Source organism: Kryptolebias marmoratus, linkage group LG9 (assembly GCF_001649575.2).
Source record: "Kryptolebias marmoratus isolate JLee-2015 linkage group LG9, ASM164957v2, whole genome shotgun sequence".
Classification (NCBI taxonomy): Eukaryota; Metazoa; Chordata; class Actinopteri; order Cyprinodontiformes; family Rivulidae; genus Kryptolebias; species Kryptolebias marmoratus.
The window spans coordinates 19,819,940-19,841,197 of NC_051438.1; the positions used below are offsets into that span (position 1 = coordinate 19,819,940).

A 21,258-nucleotide genomic window follows, 5' to 3' on the forward strand; every position below is an offset into this window, starting at 1 on the left:
CCAGACTCCTCCTCCTCTCCCCCCCCTTCGTTCTCCTTCCGTCACCTGAGGTAGACAGTTCTGTCAGGAGTCGGCCTTATTTACAGCCTCTCTTCGCTCCTGTTTACATTATCGATCGGTGGGGTTGCTTTAGTTCCACCATACATCAACATCCCCCCCCCTCCCCATCCACATCCCAGTGTTATGGCTGCTGGCTCACATTACCCTGAAACACAGACCGAGTTGGGAGATTGGAAAAAGGGGGGAGCTAGCGGAGCATGTTAGGATGTGTGAGGGATTTATGCTTGAAGGAGAGAGTGTGTGAGTGAGCACTGTTAAATGTCTGCTCAAAGTGTGTGTGACTGACAGTAAATGTGTGTGTGTTATGTATTCAATATGCTGAAAACATACACAGTCTCCACATGTGAGTGCGCAGAGCTGTTATTTAACAGATAACTGAGTACGAATCCTCCTCCTGTCAATTTAAAATGTACACACTGCGGGCTGCACTGCAAAAAAGCATGTCCAAACCCCATCATTAGAAAAATAACCGTTCATGTTGCTGCGGGTAACATTCACCTGGAAAGGGTTTCTACATGACTAGAAGCCTCGGCTACAGATTCAGGAGCAGCCTGCAGGAGCAATTTAAAAGAGCAAAAACTTTGCGTCTAACCAGAGCGCATAAAACGTCTGCAGGAAAGGAAACGTGGAGTTTCTACACCCAGGTGGACCAATCAAATGTGACACACCTCATCAGATCGGCTTTTAATAAACGGCTGTAGTTAATGTTTTCTCTCTGTTTGTTGATTAATGAGGAGGAGAAAACAGAGCCGCTCCTTCATGCTGACTTGCACCTCCATCTTTACCGAACAGCAGCTTTCATTAGAGCAGAGCAACAAGCAACGGGCGCATTTTGTCACCCTGTTAAGGTAGAATTTCTCCTAATTGTCACCACATGAACACACACACACAAACACACACACAAAGCATATGATGTGTAAAAATACTTAACACTGCCTGCAAATGAATATTAGAGAGTAATATAGATAAATGGCTGTTATTACTGAGGAGGCGATGCATTTTATCAACTCTAAAGCACTTGACCAAAGTGCTCCACGTTACACAGACCTAAAACAAACAAGGTTGAACAAATTTATGAAAGTACTTCTAAAACAGGAAGAAATAAACATATGATCAAGAGCAATAGCATAGCAATGACAAAAAAAGGTAGTCGTGCACAATTAAAAGCCAACAAAAGAAAAGACAACCTGTCAACACAATGACAGGTGTTTTACAGAAGCAGACAACATTTATACTGCGTTTTTAGTTAAAACTAAAGAAGAATATGGACAAATGCTTTCCAAAGTGGAGAATTTTTAAAGCAGTTTTGGCCAATAACTGGTGTCCAAGAACCCAAACAACAACTGAGCAGCTTTTTACCAACTTTTCTGCGTCTCACTTTCTCCTGATCCTGTCGAAAATAAACTTTGTGTGTTGAAGTGGTTAGTAACCGACAGGAAAGTGCAAACTGTGATTGAAAGCAAAACTGTGACTGATCTTAAAACCAGAACTTCCTGAACGCGTAGTATTACTTTACACCGGAAACTAGTTATAAGGGGAAGGGGGAAGAAATATGAGGCTCAACAGGTGAAAACGTGACAGAATCCAGTTCATCCATGTTATTTAACGCACATCAGGAAGGATGAGCAGCCTGTGTGAAGAGATCACACAGAAAAAAGCTTTTTAAGCACTTTAAGAGCAAGAACTAGTCATCACTACTAAGGTGCAATAAAACCATTGTTTATTACTTAATGTCTGTTGTTGTTTTTGTTAGTTATAAATTCATATTTAACCAAAATCTTTATGTTGCAGATCCGAGTTTGGGTTTCATTCAAATTCAGAAAGCACAGTGTCGCATTTATAAAAGTAATTCTAGTGTAAAATATTTGTCTGGAGAGTAACTTGAAACCTTCAGATAAATCCAGCAAAGTAAAGCTGGTTGGATCCTGAAATACAAATACTTTACTTAAGTGTAATATTTAATTCATGCAGTATCAAAAGCTAGCACCAGTCCTTCCCTTGATGTTCGTTGTTTCTTATAAGTAGAAAGCTGAGAGGAGCTCTGTCCTCTGTGGTTTTATCTTGTTTTCCGCCCGAGAATCCCGAACACTTATCAGATCAATTAGAATAGGATGCTAAGAAGCTTCTTTCATCACTCAAATCAGTCTGACCTAATTATAACACAAAAGCTTGTTTGTAACAGGCGCTTTTAAGAAACGAAGCGCTTCTTTTCTTGTTTTAATAAAGTCTTGACATTCTGTATGTTCTTGATTAAAACAATATTAAATTGGCTCAAAAGCATAAGAAGAACACGGGCACACACAGGTAAACATAAATGGGAAAGAGTGAGTAAGAGAAAGGCTAAATAAATTTTGCATGCATCTTGCAAATTCAGCTTCTACATAGGCAGCATGAGACTCGTGTGTTTGTACGTGAGTGTGTGTGTGTGTGTGCGCGCCTCGTCTCGCTCATATCTGGCATAAGCCTTAAGAGAACTTGACAGAGTGCCATCCGGTGACACCAGCTTTTACTTTTGTCTGCATTTCCACCTTTTTTTTTTCCCCTTACATATTGTCACTCTCCTTCTCTCCTTTCTCTCCCCTTGTGGCCTCCCACCATTCTTACCTGGGAGGCCACAAGTCACTGCTCCTGCTTTTCATGCTGAAAGACCATCCATTGGTCCATCTCCTCCTCCCTCTCTTCTCATACCTCCATCTGTTCCTTGCATTTCTTTATCTGCCTTTTAAAGCAGGAGGCAGGGAAAAAAAAAGGTCCTTTGTGAGCTTGGCCTCAGTTTGTGCTCAGCCAAGCGGACACAGCTCTTAAATCCAGGCCCTGGTTTTAGTACAAAAGCAGGGCTCAGGTCCTCTGGAGGCCCCTGTAGAGTCTCCCTATCTCTTTGCACCTTTCTATAAAAAAGACAGAAGGGCAGTTATTTGAAATAGGAGGACAAGAGTGGACGGGAAAGGGAGGAACCAGATACAGATGCCAAAAGGCGGCGGGCATAATTTTCTTCATCAGAGAACAGCAGCAAAGACGTTCTTTACTCGCTCTCACTCCCACTCTTCAACTCTATTTCCCTGAGCCAAGCAACTCTGGAGTTTTTTTTTTTATCCCCTTTTCTCCTTCAAGGCAAATGAATTAACTGAATGAATTAACACCAAGGCTGCTGCTGCTGTGATCATCATCATAACGCTCCTCCTCATCAGCAGCAGCAGTTTTGATGAATCTTTTTAACACATAAGGATCGCACTGCTGACGCTGTGGCAGGAAGAAGCAAAGATGTCGACAACCTTGTCAAAAAGAAAAAAAGGAAACGAAAAGAAACGGAGGAAAAAGAAATTCTAACTAGTGAGGTATCACAGTCTGAGTGCTACAGTCTTTAGCTGAGAGTCTTGTCAAGTCTCTTGGCACTGCTAAAGAAACCTCACTGCTGGTGATGAACACTGGAGGAGCAACGAGGAGGTGAGATGGGGAGGAGGAGGAGAGGAGGGGAGATGGGGAGGAGGAGGAGAGGAGGGGAGATGGGAAGACGGCTATTGCGAGATAAGGAGGGTGGAAGAACCAAATTTAGGAGTGAGGAAGAGGGAAACAAAGAGGATGTGAAAAGATATAAAAGGTTAGGAAGAAGAAGTTGTTGTCCACGACAGACAGAACCCTTACATCTTCAAAGACAGACGAGAGAAAGTGACGGGGTGACAGGTGAAAAAGTAAAGAGATGAAGGTCTCGTAGCCGAGGAAGGAGTCCAGGAGAGCCGCGGGGAGAACTTTAATTAGCAGTAATTGGTCACTGAGGGAAGAGACCGGGAGACTAAAAGCAGGAAAGGACGAGAGTGGAGAACACCAGGCAGTTTCTGACAGAGTGATATCTCTCTTGATTTGTGCTTCTCTCCATCTCCTGCAGCACTCTGAGCCTCTTCAGCTTCATCTTTTTCTTCACCTCCAACTGCGTGAGTCCCACTTTCTCCAAACAGCATATTTCACCTTCTACCAAGGCCCCCCTGAATACAAGAACACTACAAAAATACACACTACTGTCTGGCAGACGAGACAACATAAAGAAATATGTGCTGAAATGCTGAAAATCTTTGGGAGTTAAAAATCATAAAAAATGGCCGATGTACAGTGCAGTATAAAACCTTTAGGCAAGTGGGGATATCATGCTGCAAAGTGAGAATGCCTTCACAAATATAACATGTAATTGCTTATTTTAATCAATTAAATCAAAGCAAAAGAATATTTTAGTTAAGCAGGAACTCTTAAAGGTGCAATCCCAGACAGTGCTTGAAGGAACTCAGCAGGAGGCAGGTTGTTCCAAACATCTTAGAGAACAAACCACAAATCTTCTGTAGATGCTTCCGTCTGAAACCGTTCCGTCTCTTCACTTAATCCCAAACACACTCAGTGACACTGATATCAGGACTCTTTACCAATCCTTTCAGGATTCTTTATCTTTAAGCTGAAATAGTTCCTAATGAAACCAGCTGTATGTTTGGTGGCGTCCTCCTGGGGCCAATCAGATGCCTCCCAAATGGTACTGAACGATTGATAAGTATCTGCTTGTATTTCCCAACACTAAAGACACACATAGTCCAGACCAAACTACATGCTTTGTGCGGAAATGGAGCCCCAAACATGCAGGGAACCCTCACCTTGCTTCACTCTTGACTGCAAACATTCTCATCAGCTCTTCAGCAAACAAAGCTCCTTCTGCTACAGAGAAATACTTAAATTTAGGACTCATCCGTGTAGAAGGTCTGCTGCTATTATTCTGAACCTCAGTTTTAATGGTTTTATGTCTTCCCTGGCTTTTCTCACAAAGCCACTTCTGGTCAGACTTCTTCATACAACAGATGGGTGTACCTTGGTCTATCAGATTTCTGCCAGTTCTGAAAAGATGGTGGAGATCTTTTGAGTTTGAAGGACAGGGAACATGAAGTATGTTTCATCTGCTGACCTCTGTGTGTACAGTCCTCAGTGTTGTCCGTTTCTTTGTGTCTCTTGAACAGCACTTGTTGAAACGTCGGCTTTAAAAGCTTTGCTTGAGAGATGTAGTATGCTGATGTAGTATAACCGCCTCAAGTTGAGTTGCAGTGCTCCATCTTGCCCATAGAGACATTATTAACGAGACACAGGGATGTACATCAAGCAGAAGTTGGATCCAAAACAGCATGAGTGCCCCCTGTGGGCTGGCAGCAGTATAAGTTATGTCCATGTAAATAAATGGGACGTTTGCCTGACTGAAAAAAAAAAAATACCCGTCGGAGAATACTTTTCAGGGTAGGACAGTGGCACAGTGGTTAGAGCTGTCGCCTCCCAGCAGGACTGTTGCAGGTTCGCTTCCCGACTTTGGGCCTTTCTGGGTGGAGTTTGCATGTTCTCCCTCCACATAGGTGTACTCTGGTTTCCTCCCACAGACCAAAAACATGCATGTTAGGTTCATTGGTAACTCTAAAATCCTCCCTAGGTCTGAGTGAGAGTGTGAATGGTTGCTTGTCTCCATGTGTCCCTGTGATGGACTTGTGACCTGTCCAGGGTGTCCCCCGCCTCTCACACAGTGAAGGCTGGAGAATGAGTACCAGCTCCCTGTGACCCAGAAAGGAGAAGCAGGTAAAAGAAAATGGATTAATAGATAGATAACGTTTTTCACCTTTTTACCGTATTTTCAAATTCAAGTTTTTCTAATACCTTTAGTTGTATTTGGTTATTTGATGTCCAAAAACACCATGATTCTGAGCAGGGGGAGTAGGTGGAAAATACCGCCCCACATCCTGAGTGCTTTTTAAAAAAAAAAAAAAAAAAATCAATGGTCTTGTGGTCAAAGCAGATGGCCGACCATCCTGAGTCTGGTTCTGCTGGAGGTTTCTTCCTGTTGAAAATGAGTCGTTCTTTTCCGCCTCCATGCTGCTCATTGTGCCACAGTGAAGACACCACATAATTTGCTGGTTTTCTTAGACAGCTTTTTTACTAACTGGCCTTTTGTAATGTACTTAAAGTGATTGTAATGCGTTATAGTCGGACTAAATTGAATCTGGATGTTTTGAACTGAACTGGACATGATTTCTTTCTAGTTTCTTAGTGCTCTGAGATGACTTTTGTTGTGAATTGGCACTATATAAACAAAATTTGAACTAATTTGAATAATCAACAAATGATTTAATTATGTTGATTAATGCTCCTGGTTCCCAAACAGGATGTTTTAGCGTTTGAAGCTTTAAATGTAAGCAAGCTGCTCTCGTGCACAATGCCTTCTCAAGGAGCTCACTGAGGGTGCTCACATGCTAAAAGTGTCCTTTTTTGTCTCCGTACTGCAGAAAATAAGCAGCACTCTGGAAGTCAAGTCCCCACAAACCTAAATGTATAAATCAATTGGTCAGTTAATGCAACTGTTGGCACAGAAAAACAAACTGCCAGGCTATATGTGAATGAAGAAAGAAAAAGCCATTTTATTTCAGCTCTGGTCTGCAAGCAGGTGCTCCTACCAGCAGTTTGAATGCAAAAAGAAAAATGGCTGATTTAAAAACACTTCTGAATGACAGAGAACAGCTGCCTATGAGAACAGAAAGGAACAGCACATTCAGTTATCAGCAGGGCAGCTAAGACTGAACTGAAAGAGAAACCGCTTGGGTTCTAACTCCTTCTAAGTGGTAATTTTACACTTAAATAAAGCCTAAATCAAACCACAGCTGTTGTTCTTAATTTTGTCGCTGGTGATTTTGTCAGTGCGTCTGGGTGGTTGTAAAATCAAACAGTGCAGAGCAGAAGGTAGAAAAGGGCTCTCAAGTGATGGTTGGTTAACAACACAGTCTTAATGGGCCACATTTGTGCCGTTTTATACTCATTATGTTGTCTGACAACAGGAACAGAAAAATGCATAAATGAGAATGCGTTGCTGGGAATTCAGCTGTATTAAACCCGCAGAATCTATAAGCACAAGGAGACGAAGAAACAGATGTGAGGGGCTGACAAAACGCCACCTGAGTATGAGCTGCACTGAAGCACAAAAAGCGACATGAAAATGCAGTCTGCCGGGTCCTTGTTTATTGGTTACAATAACCGTCCTCAGCAGATCATTTTCAGCATACCTCTGGCCTGTTGTCACTGCTAATATTTAAACTACCAAATGAAAATCTTTGTGCAAAATGCATCGCTTGAGTGATGAACCCAAAAAGAGTAGTGACTGCAGTTCCTCTATCTACTCAGATTGTTCAATATCTTTCAGCTCACTACTGGGATTTCAGTCTTTATCATTTTGGTTGATTCTTAACACTTAAATCAATTTTCAGCCGCAGCAGCAGGAAGCGTTTTTTTTTTTTTTTTGTTTGCAAAATCCCAGAGCAGAGCACACCAGCTGCTCCGCACCAAGTGGCAGAAAGACAGGTACGGATTAACTGATGTGCTCTATGAAGCACTTCACACGTTTATAGACAGACATTTCTATCTGCAGTATTTGTAGCCTAAAGACAGAGCAAAGCAATCGAACGTTGGTTTTAAACTCTTCGCAACTTCACATGAATGCTAATGTTGCTTTGCACCTGCCGGAAGATTAAATAAGCAACCACTAAAACCTGCTAACAACTGTGAAGGTGGCATCAGAGAGCGTTGAGTTTTCAGCTCGTTCCTGTGCCGATACCCAAGCGGTCCAGTTCCTGGAGGTTCGCAGCACTTGAACTTTTCTCAGAGAAATATGTGGGTGATTTGTTGAACCGTGTGTGGCAACATGGTGCTCACCAGAGTAGCTGCAGAGATCTGGGAAACAACAACATCGTGGAGTGTAAGTACAACGAGGCAGACGTGGACTGGGCACAGAAACTGAGTTCACCTAAAACATGTATGAGTGTCTGCAGTAAGAATTGCTTCAAAGATATTAAGTCAAATATTTGTTTTTAACCTGAATTATCAGATTTATTTTTTGACTTTTTGATTGATTATGCCCTCTTCTAAGATGTCTGTTGTTTTAGGACCAGACTGCATGCGCTACCGGAAATTAGAATTTAAGATGTACAGATTAGGCTTCGCCTCCAGGTCTGTTTTCTTCCTGTTCTGCTTTGACATTGTAGTCCTCAGGAGTTATTTTTATTTTTTTTACATCACCTAGTCAGAATTTTACACCTTTCAACAGGTTTCCAATGTGTGATTAAATAAAAAATGCAGCCTGGCGATGCTTTGATTTAAAAACATGTGCTTGTTCTATTGGATTGAAGTTTATTGACATGAAGATGAAGAATATGTTTAGATTCATCATCACAACTAAGTCATTGTTATGAAAATGTTTTTTATGCCCTAGTTTGAAAAGTTTTACAGGTGAGCTTATAAATGCCAAATAACACAAAGTGATATCTCTGATATTTTGAAGTTGCAGATAGCTTTTTAAAAAGCCTGCTGAAGAGAAGAGAAGCAGCTAAAACTAGCAGGATAGTGGCCCTCAAGGACCAGGATTGAACACCTGGACTTGTCCAAGTGGGATGAAGAGCAAAGCTGACTGTTGCAGTCTTAAAACAACTATTGTATTTCTCAGCAGTTCATGATATACTATTTTAAATGGTAAATGGTCTGCACTTGCATAGCGCTTTATCTAATCCAAGGACTCCAAAGCTCCTCACACTACAATCAGTCATTCACCCATTTATCCAGCCCGATGGCTGCCATTACATCTGCACCACCAGGCCCTCTGACCACCACAAGAAGGCAAGGCAGGTGAAGTGTCTTACCCAAGGACAATGGCTTAGACCAGGGGTGTCAAACTCCATTCCTCGGGGGTTGCTCTCCTGCACGTTTTAGACGTGTTCTTGCTTTAAAACACCTGGTTTAAATGGATGACTTGTTGCCATGCTCGTGGAGAACTTGATGATTTGGTGAGGAGGTAATTAAACCATTTGAATCAGGTGTGTTGGAGCAGAAAAATCTAAAACTCCCAGGACAGTGGCCCTCGAGGCCTGGAGTTTGACACCCCTGGCTTAGACGGACGGAGCTAGGGTTTGAACCGGCAACCCACCAGTTACAGGATGAACCCCTACCTTCTGAGCCACTGCCGCCCCAAGATATTACTAATTTGTAAACCTTTAAATATCTGTCAGTTTTACATGACAGTCATTGAAGCAGAAATATCTCAAAACCTGATTCAAAAGTGCTACTGCTAGCTGCTACCACTATTTGTACAATGTTTCATAAAATAGCAATTGCATGACCTGCTATCACATTTATGAGATTGGTGGGGTTTTTTTTGACAGGAGCAGTCCACTTTGGTCTTGGTCCCACTCAGACTTGATGTTTGCTTGTTAATCCGGGGAGAATTAAACTCTCCAAAATGAGTCCGTTCAAAGAGCTATCTACAGCAGGTAAAAAATTTACAGTTCACAGAACTCCAATTGGGATTTTTACATTTTGCTCCCACTGGTATATAAAGCCAAAACAAGATATTGTGACAGCTGGAGCTGTCATTTTAGATAAAAATGTAAAGAAGACTTTAATGAGTTGTGCTGCTGGGATGCTTCTGCGTTAGCATTAGTAGCTCAGTACAGGGGTGCTTTCACTAAAAGTTAGCAACGTTTATGGTTCTGGCCTCTTGTTGTCCTCTTTGAGTCTCTCTGGACCCCGGTTCCTGCATCTTTCCTCCCCAGCGTTGCGTCTCAGTGTGTTTGACAGGGGAGCAGGGCCAGCTGGGGTTAGAGGCTTATCGGTACACAGGTGAGCTCCAGAGCACCTGGTTGTCTGGACAACACCTGGGCCAGCGCTCCCTTCTCTAGCAACGGCAAAACACACTAGTTTTTATGTACACACAAGCATTTTATGGCATCCATTTAAGCTGACAAGTGAGCAGTATACTCAAACTGTTCCCACCTGAATGAAGTCATCCTAATAACTGCGGCTCAGACGCCCCAAAGTTGACAGCTGACAGTTTAACTGTGTGATATGTAATTTCAGGCAGGACCTGGTTGAAATTTTTCAGCTGTCATTTATAAGCATCCTGCTAAACAGCTGCAGCAGTGCACCACGCACGCTGGGTGTTGCTAGGTTACGATACTGGGATGCTGCTGGCTAAATGGCTGTTGGATCTTCGACGGACTGTCTGTGTGGAGGGCTGACAAGCAGGTCCTCCGGACCATTTGGCAACTTGTGAGTCAGATGCTCTTGAGATCCTACATCTGGTGGCAAGCCTGCACAAATCAAGATCAAAGTGCTGGCCTTGAGATTAGTCCCGCCTCTCCACCTCTCCACCTCTCTCCTGTCGAGTTTCATTTCATTTCTCGCCCTTTTCCACGGCGCCGCTCTGCCTTCAGTTGAGTTTTCTGCTTGCTTTGTTATCCTGCCTCTCTTGTTGCTGTCTTTCCTCTCTTCCCCTCCTGCCGAGAGGTAATCAAGCCCCGTTGTGAGAGTTTAAGCACTGAAGCAGACGGATGTTGAATTATTCTTGGGACTTAATATTTTGTCTGGAGTGAAAAAAACAGTCTTCGTACCGCATGCTGGGTAATGGCCATCCACACATGAATGCATCGAGGCTCATGCAGACACACACACACACCCACCCACCCACACACAGCCAGTAAGTGAGTCAGAAAGCTGTCAGTCATTCGGATCTCATGCTGACAGAGTTACAGGTAACAGAGTGATAGAACCTGACAAGCCGCTTCACTGATACACTGCGCTTCATATTGCATACAACGTGCACATTCAAAGCTCCAGACCGAGCGAAGGATGCAAACGCACACAATCATAAGCAGCGGCATCAAGTCTCAGACACAAAAACGGCAGCTAAGACTCTCAAAGTTAAACAAGTAAACCAACAAAGGAGAACAGAAAGTGTAAGAACTCATCTCCTCCTAATTCCCTCCTGTCTTCAGCTTCCCTCTCATCTCTCCTCTCCCCCACGCTGCTGCGTTTCTTTTTCTTTTTCCTTTTTTTTCCACTCTCATACTCCCTTCTTATCTATCCTTTCTGTGTTCTCCATTCTGCCTTGAGCTCGCCTTTATCAGCTCGTGTTTTTTTCTTCCCTCTCCTCTCTGCTACTGTGAATTTAAACTCTCCATGGAACCAGAAGCTGATATTACACAGTTTCAGTGTTGCTTTAATCTGTATCTTACAAACACACATACAGACACTCCCACACACACACACACACACACACACACACCTGGGTGGCCATAATAATATACAAAACTTGGCTCCAGCATTATTGCAAAACGTATTAGTGCCATCATTCTTTACAATCCCACGCCCAGTTTTTTTTTTTTTTCTTTTCTCTGCTGCGTCTATTGCTGACTCAAGTGATGTCATTACTTGAGGCAATTTTATCAGATTTGGTGCAGCTCTTTTCTGAAGCCATAAATGGTTTTATTGAACTTTCTTTACATAGTCAGTAACGTCCCCCTAAAGCTGTGAAGACACTTTGAAGTCTGAGATGAAAATCAGTGGAGTTCTGCTTTAAGTATCTAATTAAGAAAGATAATCCTGGTGTTTCAGAGTCTGACAGTGATTGATATCTTCATCAATGTCTGGGGTTTTTTTTTCCCATCAAGCTTTGAGATGATAAGCATCCAACCACTGATGCGAACTCTTGAAGGAAGCTGTAAAGATGAGGGACAGCCAACAAAGGCACGTCCAAGTCTGCTATTGCCCCCAAAAAGGAAATTAAAGTAAGAAACTTCTCCTGTTATGGTTCATTATCACCTGCATATGTCTCAACTTCAGCACCTGAACTGAGGAGGAGCTGAGATCCAACAATTACTTTTACAGAGCACAAACTTCAAAAAATAAAATGTTTGTCTTGGCAAAAATCTTGATGAAAAAGCCCACTAGTCTCACATACAATAAATGATAAAGTCACTTTTTGACTTGTTTAAACTTCCAGGATCTTTACTTGATTGGCTGAATTATTCATCGGTGTTTATTGGTGTGGCCCACTTCTTCTTATTGAGCCAAAAAAATAAAAATAAAAAAAAAAAGACTTAATTTAACTGAACATGATATACGGACACCGCTATTCTCTTAGGCTATTTCCATTTTATGTGTTCAGCATCAAATATTTACACCAATCTGGAATAGGAGTCTGTGAAACACAGCAGCTTTAGGAGCTCCTTTATTGGTCTGATTGTGCAGAATTAGTTCTCTAATTTGATGTGGTTATTTTTGCTTTTAGTTGCATTTAAGTTTATTAACTGTGATAAAAAATATAGAAAAGCTAACTTCCAGAGAGTCTAGTCCGAGTGCATGTTAACAGACTCTCACAAATAGAGCAAAATAAATTTATCCTTCAAAATTAAACAAATAATGATGTCAGATGTTACAGGTACACAAAGTTTAGGATTGGAAGCTGGTACTCTAGTTTAATGCATTGTTTCCCCCGAGTAGATATTCAGCTGTGGTAATTATTTTTCCATGTTTAAATTATTCTAAATTTCATATATATTGGACTGCTGATTGAGCAAATGTTACTTTAAATTGTGATAAGAATGTTTTGTTGACTAAACTGGATATTTTGGTAATTAAACTGATGAAAAAAATCATTTTGCGGAGGAAAATCCAAATATTGTGATACAGCTTTTCAGTTTTAGAGGTAAACAATATATAATAAAAACAGAGATTTTGACTTGTCTACAAAGAGTAGAGAAATTAAGAGACTTAATATAATTATATAGTAGTGTTTGGTATTCCACTTGATACAAAACAGAGGTTTTTCTTCTGTTCAAATAAGACAAAAAAACCCCATCTTTTTTCTTGAAACACCAGGAAAATGTTATCATGTTGACTCTTCAGATTCAGAGTTTTATATTTGCCGCAGTAGAGTGTCACTTAATAATTGGGTGGCATTTACTTTGCTATAAATGAAAGGCATGGAATGTCATTATTGTAGACACAGAAGTTCTTCTGGTGCTGAAAAGGGGAAAATGATCTACTTCAGCACATTAAAGGGATAGTTCAGATCATCTGAAGTGGGGTTCTGTAGAAGAGGCTGTGAAGTATTCGTCTTTTAACACCCTCCGTTTGGAGAAATCGAGTTGAATTCTGACCGGATTGATGAGCTAATGGCTAATCCGAGTGGGGCCAAGAGCAAAGTGAACCGCTGCCATCTTAAAACGGCTTCAATCTCCAAAATGTAATTGTGATTCATGCCATTTAATGAATCTTTACACTGCCATCAGTTTCAAATTACACAGTTATTCCAGCAGAAATGTTATATTTCTGCCGGATGTGCCCCAGGCTCCATCAGACGTATGACAGTCTGCCTCTGCTTCTGAAGTTTATGTTGATAATAACCACAGAATTCAATGAAAATAACCATTTAATGTAAAATTGACAGCAATTTGAAAATAGCTTTTTTTCATAAGCTTCTCTGACACATTTGAGATTGGAGCACTCCTCTTTGGTCTTGGCTCTGTTCTGACTAGCCTTTAGCCCGTCAAAAAGCTACCTACAGCAGGTAAGATATTCATATCCTTTCCTCAGAACCTTCAAAAAGATACCAATTATCGCTTTAGGCTGAGTAAAATTTCTTGAAAATGAATAAAGAGTTTTCGTCTTTACACAGAAAAAATATGTTTAATTCTGCATTTAAAAAAATCTTTGTTTAACCCTTTTTTTTATAACAGTGCAGAATGCTCCTTTTTTTTATGCAACACCCTACATCATTGTCAGCTGCTCCCACACATTCACACCTGGAGGCAGGCCGGCAGCCTCGCTCGAGTTGCGGAGAGTTACACGAACACCGTCACACTTTACACTCACACTTTGCCGGGAGGCCGTAGCCCCAGGTGATCTTGGCCTCTCCCGTCTCGCAGCCGTGGAGGGAAGCGCACTCCTTTTTGAGCAGGGGTCCCGCCGCACGGTGGATGGCTCCGTCCACTGGAACAGAGACGACAGGAGATTTAGGGAGTTGCCCTACTTATCCGAATCCCCTGAAATCTCACTGCTTACAGGGCCTGAGATGTTGTTTCAAGTCCAGCAGACACATTTACTGGAGTCAGAGCTTTAGCGGTAAATGGACCAGGATAATGTTGGCATTTGTTTGAACGGCCAAGCTTTTCTGTCGTCTGCAAGTTGCTACTTAAGTCAAAGCATCTGCCTCGCCGCGTTAGGCTATTGAATGGATTCCAGGGGCGCTGCCTCAGTTAATTACATGATTTAATGTCCTATTAAACACTCAGCTGATTTGACTTTTTGGTCAATTGATCATTAATAATTAAATTTACATAAATCTACATAATATTCAGAAAAGTGGAACTACCTTTGAGCTGCACCACATCTAAAGACAGGCTGTGTTGATGTTCAGGAGGGCAATGATGCAGCAAAAACAACTTTACAGGTTTTTCAGGTAAATTTTTCTCTCTTTCCAATCAAACTTGCCTCTAAAGAGTCATGTTCTCAACAGCTTTATAAATAATATTCTCCCCATTATGAACCAAAGAAAACAGCATCTAATATGATTTCAGCTATAAATGAAAATAATGTCATTAAAACAGTTTTGTTTCATTAAACTTCTCTTTAACATATATGTATTGTGGCTGGCTCATGGTCAATTATGTCTGCTAAATTGTAAATGCCATGTTTTTGTAATCCTAGTACGCAATGTTTTTCTAAATCAACATAATGAGGAACCTGTAAAGTGTTTGGGGGTGTTTTTGTGCCCTTGGCAGAGGAGAAATGAAAGGAAATTGAGGGATGAAAGAAACTGGAAATGAAGTCCTTGAGCACAGAGGAAAATTGTGGCTCACCAAGGTTTTTGTTTTTTTTTTCTTCATTGGCCAGTAGAGCACAAAGGAACCCCCCCCCCCCCCCCCCCCACAACAAAAAAAAAAAAAAAAAAATCAAAAACATTTAAAACCTACAATGTCTAAGTTTGCAATATAGATAATAATCATCTATAGAATAACATTTTTCTTTGTTTTGAGGTGCTAAAATAAAGAGATGTTCTTGTTTGGTTAAAAACATCAAGCGTGATTAAAAACCAAAGTGACCAAATGACTAATTTCTTAGCATTTAAACAAAAATAACAACTCATTTTGTAGTAAAAAAGCAATGAAGGCAAATGCAAAACAATCAAGTTTCTAAATACTTTTAGTACAAAATGTTACACTTTAAAGATGCATTTCATGTTACACAGTTTGAACTTAAAGATTTTAGTAGTTTGAATTGAAGAGCTTGCATAGTGAAAAAAGCAACAAGATATTGTTAGATGTTTTTTCCATTTTAGATGTCTAACAGCTGCACTAGGATAGATTTTTCCTTTCAACACAAAAACAGGCAACTACATGATTACCCGTCTAAAATGGTGGTGGGTGGTAATAATGCAAAACTAACCCAATGATGCTTCAAAACTAATGATCAAATGCAGAGATTATATTTCAAAATGTAAACACAAAGATTAGTTAATACTTTGAAGGGTTTCCAAAACAATATTTATATTTTCCTCTTTAAATATATCCTTCTAATCACGACATCATTCCTAGAAAGAGTTGTAAAGCTGCCACAAAAATACACTAAAAACAGGAAACGAGGCGTGGATTACGCACATATGGCTTCCATCCTTATAATATATGTGTATCCTAAAGTGCTGTTTTGGTGCAGACGCAGAGCCAAAACAATTAAAAATCTTTTGTGTTTTTACATGAAGCGTTCTCGTGTGGTCAGCCCTTAAAGATCAGGCTGAATTTATGATTATCATGTTTTATACTGCCACATTTTTTGCATCAAGATGTAAAATTTAACCACCAGCAGCTTCTGTTTTGAAGAAAGATCGAAGCTCTGCTTTTGTGTTGAAAGATCTAATGTTGGAGGCTGGTGTAAAATTTTATAATTAGCTCCGAATAAAACACATGTGTCAGGAGTGGGGTTTGTCACAGCACCGTGAGACTCGTCAGCACTTGGTGAAAATAGTAGCATAACACCCGTCCATATGTCGCAGCTCAGCATGTCGGCCCGTGATTCTCATCTCTGTCTGACTGTATACAGACCAGCTGTTACAGCGGTGTGAGAGGAGCTCCAGGCAGGGGTCTGATGTTATCTGAACGTTATTGTGTTAAGTTGGCATATTGCATGCAGCGCCGAGCTGTGGTGTGCCATGTCATGCTGTGCCATGTCAAACTGGGCTGCTCTGTGAGCGAGGCACAAGTGCGAGGGCGTGACAGGAGAGCTCTGAACACTGGCTACCTCCTCGGGGTCCACCAAAACAAGCTCAGATGGGTGAAATACTGCACGTCGAGGCTTATGCGTTTCTGCTCAGGCTGTGCTTTGTGTTTCTGCGTGTGAGTGAAGTGTGTAATTTCCTAAGGCGAACCGCTGCGCACCCAGAACTCTGAGACAGAACAAAAAGTGCAAGAAGAGGGAGAGATGAAGAGAGGAGAAGGGAGAGCAGCAGATGTAATAAAATACTCTGGAGGGAGATACGGCAACATGCAAGAAAAACTGAGTCAAGAGTTTTAAATAAAAAAAAAAAAAAAGAAATGGAAAGTAGGCAGACTTCTGTTTCATGCGTCAAGTTTGACAATGGCTCCTGTGGACACATACAGTATGTCCACACAAGTCCAAACTGGTCCTCAGTCTTGCGTGATTGGACTGTATATTGAGCTACGAGTTTTCAACCCGATTACTGCTCAGCTCTTAGTCTGCAACAGAGCAACATGGTTGGGTGTGTAGCTGAAGCCTGCCACAAGAATACACAACAAAGTACCACACATGCATGAATGCACATTGAGTTTAAGGCTGAATCCCAGTGTATTTTGTTTGATATTCTTGATTATCCCCAACAAGATTAAAAAGAAAATGGTATAGACAGCATCGCATTTCTCAATAAAAACATTGTCTTGTCACAATAAACATTACATTTATTTTGATGTAGTCTGATTATCTTTTTTAACAAACAAAAAATAAAGTTGTGCAAGAAAGATAACTGCACACCGTATAAGAACATAATGACAACATGTCTGTTTATTTAAAAGCATATTTGTGACAACTGAAGGCATATTGCCTTTGTGAAGCGGTGTCCCATTTCATAGTGAATTATTTTAACCGCGAACCCTTGCAACGTCAAATTGAGGGCCAAAGGGTAGGAGTCGTTAACGTTTGGAAATAAGATTTGACTTAAGTAACACTCATTCCACTACAGAAAACTCTGTAGGTAGGGCAGCTAATTAGCCTTAATGGCATTTTGTAAGGCTATAAAAATTACTGATACCTGCATGGTCACATAATCGTATTTTTGCATTATTTGTGCAGCTTGATGAATCAGTTCCCTTACATCAGAGCCAGAGGGCTGTTCTGGAGCCTGATTAGCCACTTTGGTGCCGAGGTGATTGGCCTACACCGAGATAATGACGGGGTTTCACTGGGTCTAAAACATCTCACACAGGTTTTCTACAGTCCTCTGTAATGTTTCGTGACATCCACAAGATCAAAATCATGAGAGAATTCTCCCTTCTCCAGGCCCCGAGCCATGTAATTTTTCATTTTTTTTTCATGAAATTCAAGCAGATTTTATTTGTGGCGACAGTCAACAAAGATGGCTCCTCTTCACAGGCTGGTGGCGCTTGAAGCAGACTGTTGGAAATGTCAGAACACACAGGGTTCATTTCTCCACGCTGTCTTGACAATGCCCTGCGGTGCAAGGCTGCACAGAAACAAGTTCATGACCATGTAAAGGAGATCACTGACACTATCTGAATATTCTCCAGACTATCTGTGTTTGGAAACCCTTCAGTTGTGGAAATGAAGAAATTATTCAAACAGCCATTGTTGTGGGTAGAAAGACTTCAGTAAAAAGGATGGAAAAAGAAAAAAGCTCACTCACCGATAAAACTTACAGCGGTGGTATTATAAAACACTACTCTTTCATAAAGGAAGATATTAAATGGAATGGCTTTACCTCAAAAAACTGCAACGACTGTTCTTGTCTCTTTCTTGGGTTTAGCTTTGCAGATGCTAATAAAAAGGTGATTAGGGGCATAAACTAAACGTGGGCCTGATGTACACCAGCGTCTAAAATCTTTCACCTTCACAGTCTGTGGGTCCTCTCAGGAAATGTCCTAACACTTAGCCTCCAAAAGTTTCTGTCTGTAGTTTTCTTTCATGAAATAATGTACAGATATTCCCAAACATCAATACTAATTACAAACTGATACATAAACCTTAATGTAAAACTGTTTCTGTGTAGATACAAAACCCAGATTTATGTTTGCTTCCCTTTTCATCACCTGCGGCCAAGAAAGGTGGGTGTATATTTGTCTGTGTTAGCAAAATATCCCATGAGCCACTGGATAGGATTTTATGAAACTGAGACAGTAATCACTGACTCTACATCTACAACTGATTCACTTTTGGAGTCAACCCAATTCAAGATGGGCGCCACAGCTGACTGACCTTAAAAACTATAGCTAATGAGCTGGAATTTCATGTGGTAGTAGCTGAGCAGCATCTCCATCACATACGCTGAACACTAACAGAGCGCACAAGATCTTTGCTTAAAAATTTAGGATCCATCCTAGTAGGCAATATGCTTTCCTTCAAGGAATGCTCCTTTTGTTTGTTAAAGTTAATGCCACAAAATTAATCATGCTGCATGCAATATCTATACCTCTATACATGTTACAATTTTTGCTTTGAATAGTTAGAATGTTTCTATAAAACCTTCCAGATGGTTTTATGTAAAATACATCTAGTAAGTTCCCTCTTAGCACCCGTGGTGAAAATCTGGTTGATCAGCTGGTTGATTCCTGAAGTTCTGCTCACACTACATTGATCTTGTGATGAGACAGAGAGGATCAAAAGTTCGCACAGTATGTTTCAAGTTGAAAACTGACAGGGTTCTCTGTGGTTTAAGTCGCAGCCAGAGCGTGATTTACTTTTCTCCATTGAATTGACAGCAAACCCCTGATTGGAAGTCAACTCAACAACTTTTCTTGTTTGCGAGTCAATAACAACATCACATGAGAGTGCCCAACAACCAACGAGAGAAACAACATCATAATAAAAAAATGCATAAAGATCACAAAGAGACGCCGTCTAATCTTCAGGGAGGTATTCTGGAGTTATGTTTGCTGTATTTAATTGAAATAAAATCATTTCTGCAATGGGGATCATCATGTCAGTCTCTCATGTAGGACACGTGCAGGCATTACAGCAGCACTCTTGATGATTTTTTAATTTCATCTGCAAAGTGCGGCCAACACATCCTGTCCATTTAGCTGCAAATGAGGTCGTTTTGAGTCCACAGTCACCATATTTGCTTTCACGTGAATCAGCCTGTGTGCATTTAGCTGGAAAAGGCTTTGAGGTTCTTACGTTGAACTTAGATTGCTTCTTGTCAAATGGAGATGAGAAGGAATGGTGCTCTCTCTCTCTCTCTGAACACAGCCTGAAATGCTTCAGTACAGTTAATAAATACTCATACAGCCAATCAACCTCTGCACGACTCCCACCTCTCCAATGCAAAGAAGCTATCGTCTCTCCGCATTCACCGAGGACAGACCACGTTAGCTTTTTTTTCTTCTTCAGGCTGTGGTAACTTCTGACTCTGTGGGAGTTGGTGTAATAGCCCAGCAGGAGCTCAGCACACCACTGAGTTGATTGAGACACTGTTCTGTCACTTCAGTGCAGCCAGAAATATGAAGGGAGAATTCATGAGCGGAGGGGAGTGCAAATGAAAGATGTGTTTGAAGTAAAGCTGCACCAGCCGTGCTCTTTCACTGCAGGAATATATGCAGGTGTATTAGTGCTCAAGGTCGGCCTGCGACCGCGAGCATAAATATTATCAGTTACTTCTACAGAACAGTAACTATGAAGCCCATCTGCTCTTGCTGCAAAAGCCACAAAGACAAAATTAAAATCCATTTCTCCTCATCAAATATTTAACTGTCTGAAATTAACAGAAAAGAGAAAAATTGCAGTGCATTTGTTTCTGCAAAGTCACACGTAGCTGGAAGTTAAACACAGATCAGCCACAAAATACAACATAACACAGAATAAATGAGTAACATTGGTAATTTATTAAAAAAAGATTTGTACTGCTAAAAACAAAACAAAAACAAATAAAAAAACCCTGTATTTGTTCCTGGCATTCGTGTGGATGCAGCTTTGACACCGGCGGTTTCCACCTACATAAACACAACAGTGGACCAAGCATGCTGTCTCCATGGAAACGGCACTCCCCAATGACAGCAACCACCCTGGCAAAAAATATGACCTGCCACAAAACAGCTCAGGAACGGGTTGAAGGATGCAATAACAAGCCCAAGATGTTACCGGACTCCAACCTCCCCGAAGCCTCCACTGACATCAAGCGTGTTCAAGATCTGACAGGTCTGAACTGTTTACACAGAACAGAAAGCCACATACTATTCGACCTGTTTAAATGTTCTGTTTGAGATGTGTGATTTTTACCATAATGCTCCTTTTTAACTGATGTTCATCACTTGCGGACTGCATAAATAATGTGTTCATCACATGTCTGGTGGTCAGCACACTAAATGTAATATCTCAGCAACTGCTGGATAAATCTTCATGACATTTTGCACAGATTTTTAAGGTCGAATTAATTCTAATAGGTTTTACTGGTACAGACTTTTCCTTTATTGGAAGCCGTTGAACGAAGTGTAGTTTTGTTATTGACTATAAGCCGTTTTATCACATCACCTGGAACAGATAGTCGTACCTTCCTTCTTTAGCACTGCCACTAAGGTAACAAACAAAACAAATCTTCAGGCTATAAGCAGGGGCCGGCGACTTTTTTCAATTTTTTTTCTTCCAAAGAGCCATTTTAACTTAATTTAAAAAACTGAAGGCTCACACATTGAAATGAAACATGGACATGGTATTCTGCCCACATCTATCTAACATCATATTATATTTTGCTCTGTTTCAATTGTATGATGGGATGGAGCCAACCTTCATGTCTGAAAAGGTTTTCGTCTTTCTCTAATGACAACAAGTTTGGGATGCTTGGTTGAAACGGTGGTATTCTCAAGGCAGCCACTGAATCAACACTTGTGGCAAGACTTTTTGATGTCTACTAATAGATTTAAAAAAAGAAAAAATGGTAGTTTAAAGAATTTATCTGGTTGACATGACACTATCATGACAGGCCTGAGAATTCTTCATTTGGCATCAATATGATGTGTAAAACGACTGAGGCTGAATGAGGGATCCATCCAAGTTGATCCATTACTGTCACACGTATGAAGTAGTCACAGAGCTGAGTTGGTGAGTATGTGTGACATGGGGGGGGGGGGGGGG

General features: G+C 40.9%; 1 protein-coding gene across 2 annotated transcripts in view; it reads right to left on the reverse strand.

Moving 5' to 3' along the window:
• Positions 1–21,258, reverse strand: part of macrod1 (mono-ADP ribosylhydrolase 1) — a 135,149-nt gene that overhangs the window by 29,616 nt on the left and 84,275 nt on the right. For both annotated transcript variants that reach the window (XM_017408370.3, XM_017408371.3), the window contains exon 5: positions 13,762–13,878. In XM_017408370.3, coding sequence (XP_017263859.1) covers positions 13,762–13,878 — 117 coding nt within the window. The remainder of the gene's footprint in view (positions 1–13,761; positions 13,879–21,258) is intronic.